Source organism: Cyclopterus lumpus, chromosome 11 (assembly GCF_009769545.1).
Source record: "Cyclopterus lumpus isolate fCycLum1 chromosome 11, fCycLum1.pri, whole genome shotgun sequence".
NCBI lineage: Eukaryota > Metazoa > Chordata > Actinopteri > Perciformes > Cyclopteridae > Cyclopterus > Cyclopterus lumpus.
Window position 1 is genome coordinate 3,331,286 of NC_046976.1, and position 6,876 is coordinate 3,338,161.

At 46.1% G+C, this 6,876-nt stretch overlaps 1 protein-coding gene across 1 annotated transcript; it reads right to left on the reverse strand.

The window, feature by feature from the left end:
- Positions 1–213: 213 nt before the first annotated feature.
- Positions 214–3,702, reverse strand: LOC117739513 (elongation factor 1-alpha). The gene is made up of 8 exons (XM_034545962.1): positions 3,535–3,702; positions 2,588–2,742; positions 1,978–2,157; positions 1,598–1,894; positions 1,358–1,508; positions 994–1,250; positions 675–909; positions 214–574 (listed from the first exon to the last, which is right to left on the reverse strand). Exons 2-8 carry the CDS (start codon positions 2,729–2,731, stop codon positions 453–455), a joined length of 1,386 nt encoding a protein of 461 aa, XP_034401853.1. The 5' UTR covers positions 2,732–2,742; positions 3,535–3,702; the 3' UTR covers positions 214–452.
- Positions 3,703–6,876: the final 3,174 nt, after the last annotated feature.

The following is a 6,876-nucleotide window of genomic DNA, read 5'->3' on the forward strand; positions in this document are numbered from 1 at the left end:
GGCGGCATAATTCCTATCGAGGTGATTGGACGACAAGTGCATCAGCAGAAAGATAGCATGGTCAAAAACAGCTGCAGCACATACAGACTGGCTGTGACTCCCAGCTGCAACAGTGAAGGACAGACAAGCCAATTTCAATTTTTTCAAAGACATTTATTTTATTAGTTACCAGCAGCTTTCTTTCCAATTAAATGTGGCATTTTTTTAAACAACATTTCCAACTTAAACTTAACTGAGAAGCGGCACCGTCATGTGATTCAGGTAAGTGACAATGCCACATAGTTCTTTTTCCTGCGGAAACTTTTGCGATGGGTTTTAATCAGCATAAGCCAGTCCTTGAGCAGAGAGCTGTGCCATAAAGAAGATGATCCAGGGTAAGGGCAGGACAGAGAGGAAGGAGTGGCCCGCTGTTGCCGGCACACATCTTGTTGCTGGATGTCCTGCACGACCATTCATTTCTTCTTCTGGGCCTTCTCTGCAGCCTTGGTTGTCTTTCCAGATATTTCCTTGTACTCGACAGCCTTGATGACGCCGACGGCCACCGTCTGCCTCATGTCACGCACGGCGAAACGACCTGGAATAAAAGAATTAGCAGTTAGCAAATGCATTCTTGCACCTGATCATGCATTCATTTCGCAGTTGGCACTTCAAAAACGGTATACGTAGGTACATACCGAGGGGAGGGTAGCTGGAGAAGGGCTCCACAACCATGGGCTTCTGTGGGATCAGTTTGACGATGGCTGCGTCTCCAGACTTGACAAACTTGGGTGCATCTTCAAGCTTCTTGCCGGAACGACGGTCAATCTTTTCGATGAGCTCGCTGAACTTGCAGGCAATGTGAGCGGTGTGGCAATCGAGGACAGGGGCATATCCGGCATTGATCTGGCCAGGGTGGTTCAGGATGATGACCTGTGGACACATTTTGATTTAGAACTACCAAATTGCAACTTGACCCAAAACTGGAAGCAATTCTATTCAAGTTCAATCCCTGACCTGGGCGTTGAAGTTGTCAGCTCCCCTAGGTGGGTCGTTCTTGCTGTCGCCAGCCACGTATCCACGACGGATTTCCTTGACTGACACGTTCTTGATGTTGAAGCCGACGTTGTCGCCGGGCATGGCTTCGGTCAGAGACTCGTGGTGCATCTCCACAGACTTCACCTCAGTGGTCAGGTTGCAGGGAGCAAAGGTGACGACCATGGTGGGCTTGATGATGCCGGTCTCAACGCGACCGACGGGGACTGTTCCGATACCTAGAGAGTGCAGGAGGCAAAAAGAGTGTTAGCTGTGATTACCAGGTTGTGTGATCTATGAAGTACAGGCTGTGGAAACAGCCTGGGACAAATCTGACACTTCTTACCTCCGATTTTGTAGACATCCTGCAGGGGCAGACGCAGAGGCTTGTCGGTGGGACGAGCTGGGGGGTGGATGGCATCCAGAGCCTCCAGCAGCGTGACTCCACTGGAATTGCCCTCCTTGCGCTCAATCTTCCATCCCTTGAACCAGCCCATCTACAAACAGAATTAAAAGTAAGGCATGAGTTCATGTCTAATCCACCAAGTCGACAACTTGAGCACCACAAAAGGTTAAAGTCCCTCACCTTCTCGCTGGCCTCCAGCATGTTGTCTCCATGCCACCCGGAGATGGGGACAAAGGCGACGGTGGCGGGGTTGTAGCCGATCTTCTTGATGTAGGTGCTGACTTCCTTTTGGATTTCCTCGAAACGGGCCTGGCTGTAAGGGGGCTCAGTGGAGTCCATCTTGTTGACTCCGACGATGAGCTGCTTCACACCGAGGGTGAAGGCCAGCAGGGCGTGCTCGCGGGTCTGGCCGTTCTTGGAGATACCGGCCTCGAACTCACCAACACCGGCAGCAACGACCAGCACGGCGCAGTCAGCCTGAAACAGGGGAGACGGCGATTAATTTTAGCATACATAAATATAGAAAGCTTGAAATACACATTAAAGGCAGCGGCCTGTACCTGAGAGGTGCCGGTGATCATGTTCTTGATGAAGTCCCTGTGTCCGGGGGCATCGATGATGGTCACATAATACCTGGCGGTCTCAAACTTCCACAGAGCGATGTCGATGGTGATACCACGCTCACGCTCGGCCTTCAGCTTGTCCAGCACCCATGCGTACTTGAAGGAGCCCTTGCCCATCTGCAGAGGGAAGATGGAAGGAAATACTATTCAGATTCATATATGTTGCATATATTCTGTGTTTGAAACTTAAATGAGTCAACTTCCTGGTAATTACTTAAATAATAATTGATTACATAAAACAAAACTGAATACGTAGCATTTTTGGTGACATGTAACATGTCAGCTACTGCTTAGTAATCTAAATATACCACTTAGTAAATCAAATATCTGATCAACAGCCATGGGGCCTCTCTACTGAATGAAGTGCACAGTCACCATCAATGCTGCTCGCGTTAGGCCCCACCCCTGCGTGCGCGCACACGAGTTGATCGCTACATTCTCGTGCCGGGCAGTAGCGCTCAGAGTGGGCACGCTGAAGTCGCCATCTTGCCTCCGGATTCGAGTCCAGAGCGGTTATAAAAACAGTGAAAAACACACAACTGCTCACCTCAGCGGCTTCCTTCTCGAACTTCTCGATGGTTCTCTTGTCGATTCCTCCGCATTTGTAGATCAAATGTCCGGTGGAGGTGGACTTGCCGGAGTCGACATGGCCAATGACCACGATGTTGATGTGGATCCTTTCCTTTCCCATTGTTGTAGTTTCTGTCACGAAAAGAAAAAACCATAAGCGCTTGATTTTAAAGGGCGCCACCGTTTATTGGCCTACTGGTAATCAGCCACGTAGGGCGCAATGTGAGGTTAGTTAACCATGACATCCCGGGTACAGCGCAATACTGACAGTAGCTCATCATAAATTATCAAACCGGCCGATTAAAAGCTCACATTTATGCCAAACTAGTCGAAATCCGCTCTACGCGTTAACCCGTTAACTCGTCGCTAACGCTGCGGGAGCAGCTAGCAGGCGGCCACTGCTGCTAGGCCTCAGTCGGCCACAAGCCAGCTTAGACACGTGTTACTCAATAGGCCACGTCGTGTTTAAGTTACTTCCAAATATCCAGCAGCTATTTATTCCAGCCTCTCAACACTTGATAATAGATGCAGTTTTTTTTAATGGAGGCGGGGGAGAAAAGACTAGAAAGGCCGTCCCAGCATTCACGGTTCTCCTTCCAGTCCCTTCTTTGTCCCCCCCCCCCTAGTCGCGGCTCCCTCCGCTTGTTACAACTTAAATATAAACCGCTCACTAACGTTAGCACACCATACACACCGGGTTGACAATTACGTTAGCGGAGGAGAGTAGCTTCCCATTAAATGTAGCCTTAACTCCGGAGAAAATAAAATCCACAGGTTTGCGTAGAAGTTACATAACCCAAAAGGCAAAGTTTCGGATAAAACAGTCGACGGGGAAAAAAAACCCTCGACGCTGAATTTTATTAACGTTAACCAAAGGCCGTTAAAGGCCCAAGCTCGCTCGTGTGACTCAAAAGTTCAGCTTACCGGTGTTTCTGGGTTTTCACGGCCGACGCTGCTGCCCCTAGCCAGGTAACAGAAAGAGGAAGACAAGGGTTGGACTGTAGGTTTTATACGGAATGGGAGGCGGCCTGACTTCCCGTCGCCCCCCCCCAGCGGAGACCCCGCAAATCACACACATTCCTGCAAAAAACGTCAGCACGCAACCGGATGAGCCGCGTGAAACATATATGATGTCGCTGTAGCTTAACACCCAAACCAACGACAACAGAGACGCTGTATTCGTGAAACGATAACAGTAATAGTTCAGAAACAGATTGGAAAGGCACACAATTGATTGTGTTCAGCATTGTGCTATCAGAAGAGTTATTTCATCAATAGGAAGTATAATTACCACTAAGCGTTGGGTACATGTTTTATAATATTAAAAAAGGAATACTGATATTGTACAGCTTCACCCACTTATTATTTATTACACACATGTTGCATATAAATAATATTTGGTGGACAGTGTGTGATTTTATGTTTGGTTAGAAACAGATGATTCTCTGCATGGGGATGTGTGTGTGTGTGTGTGTGTGTGTGTGTGGGGGGGGTCCATCAATGATATTTGAAAGGAAATGCAAATAAACAACTATTTCAGACAAAGCTCTTCCCCTGAACTCCCTTTCACCCACCCACTGGTTATACTGGGACGACTCTTCAGCCTGAAAAGATTATCCAAATCGGAGAATTTGCATTCAAACAGAGCCCAGACCCCGAAAAGATGAACTCATGCTGTCTTCGAGACACCTTATCTCCCCGGTCCTTTACAATTACAACAGACGCACATTCATTTGATTGAATTAAACGCTGATGTTCTCAGGGTGCAGTGTATCTTCAGAGTCAGCTGGTTTACTTTACAACCACCACATCAGCCACCACAAAAACTGATTCCTTGATATCCTTCGAACTGCTCTTCTTTGTCCACTTTGCAGGGATTTTCATCAAGTTATTCTCCTTTGAACTACTCGCCATCTTTAAAGCAGCTAAGGTGTCTGCTTAATTAGGATTGTTTTACTTATCTGGGAGAGGTTATTAACTTATCAGAAAAACAGGCCTGCTCTGTGACTTGGATGCTACTCGGAGGGGTCAGGAGGTCAGATTATGCCTCTTCCTCCATCACTGTGGCTGTCATGTTGCCCAGTATAGTGGAAGCTGGTATCCCCTGGCACACACACTCACACACTCGCTCAGCTCTCTCACCAGTTCAGGTAACAGCCACTCTGACTAGGCTGCTGCTGCTTTCACTCAGCGGAGAGCGAAGCAACCATAAGGGTGAGGCAGCCGAGAGGTGGGGGGGGGGGAGGCAAACGATAGATCAACCGAGGGGCCGAATAAGAGTGGCAACTTGCTGATAGAGTCATAAAGTGTTAAATGCCCAGAACTATAGGGGTTTCCTTTGAGAAGGAACATTCAGGTTATTAAAAAGCCCAGAATGGGCAGATGTCTTGTAAAAAGTAATTATTTGTTGTAAAACAGGAAAAGAAACAGGGTGTGTGTGTCCGTGTGTTTCTCAGTGTGTGTGTGTGTGTGTGTGTGTGTGTGTGTGTGTGCGTGTGTGTGTGAGAGGGAGATTGTTATTCAGTAGGCTGAGTGGCAGCACATCAGTGATGAGTCATCGGGTGTGACGGGTGGTTATAGCAATTAGAGAAGGGAACATTTGTGCATGAATGAGACAAGAACCTGCTGTTTGTCAGTACATGTGGGTGGTTGGAGGGGTGGAGGGGTAGCAGGGCTAAATGTATTTTATGTGACAACCTTACTTGGCAATAAATCTGATTCTCTTCCAAACACTAAACATGTTCACCTTGTCTCCCGTTCAGCCACAACAGCACTGAGTACGGCCACTGAAGATGGAGGGATAAGGCCTGGCTCGCAGTTCATCCCCAAAGGTGTTGGATGGGGTTGGTTTTCGGGGGTCCTGAGTTTGTCTCCCCCCCCCACCCCCCATCCATGGACCAAGCTTTTCTGCATAGGGGCATCGTCGTGTTGAAGCACGAAACGTTCGCTTCAGGGGCTTACAAACCCAAAAGGTTGGGAAGCACTGCCATGAATAACATATCATCTAAATAAGATTTTCTTGTTTTGTGTGAAAAAAAAAGATACTTTAAACTCTTTGGCATCTAAAAAAAATTACCAAATTAAAGAGGAGAAACCCCTCTTTAGTGAAACTACTCAGGTGAACATGTGACATAAGTTAATTTGAAGGGGTCATAAGTTAAAACGGTTGGGAAGCACTGATCTATGGTACTGTACACAAAAGTAACTTTTGCCCATAGATAGACAAACAGACAACCTTTTGCCTTGTACTGTAATATATAATAATATATGGACATATACTAGCCATATAAACACTCTATGATTTCCAGATTGAAGCGCATTTTGCCGTGGGCAGCAGCATCAGCTGGTGCTTCAGAGTCGTCTTTATCTGCCAGTTTTAAGAGATGTGACTTGGTGTCCGTGTGGGCGCAGCCATGAAAGACAAGAAGCCTCTCTGACTGATTCTGATCAATGCCAACATTTAAAAATAATCTGGCATTCATGTGCATACAGGTGAAAGTTTAAGGTAACTCAATCTAAATATCATTGTCGACCCACCTAATGCAAATACAATCTGAGCCAGGGCGAGACAGTCCATGCAAATAAAGCGTATTTGCAACACACAGACAGTTTCACGTCTCCTGCCCCCCACCGTGTTTCACACTTGAAGACAAAGTATTCCATTCTGGTGTCCAGGCTATCCTCTGCGTTTGTTTCACACTCGAAGTGTTAAGGAGAAATGTTTATCACATGCATATCACAGCCTCTCAGGTAGGTATGATGCAACTTCTGGCTTTTATTCAAATGCAATGCAACAATTTCTATTCAACCACCTCTGCCAAGCGATTTCACCCAGAACCGGTTCTTTAATGTAGCTGTTGTGGATCTGTAAAGCCTGTTGAAAAATGTGAATACACTTGATTTAAAAAAATCTTTTGTCAGTAATTAAGTGTATTTTTTTTTGCTCCAAATGCAAGTCAGCTAAATAGTATTCTGAGTAAACCATGAAATGTTAAGCCTGAAAACTAGTTAAAACCACATTGTTTAAAATGGTGAGATTGTATTTTAAGGTGCTCCGATTATTTTTATTTAGAAACAAATGTGCATTCTATTGCTAACAAAAGTGGCAAGGATTTCTTGAACAGTATGTATGTGATAAATCATGTGACTATTATTTTTCATCTTACTGGGTTTTATCCGTTGTCTTTTTCACATGTTTGTTGTACAGGTATGTGGTAAAGGACACCATGTCAGTAGAAATTCCCATCAGATAACATACATTAAAAT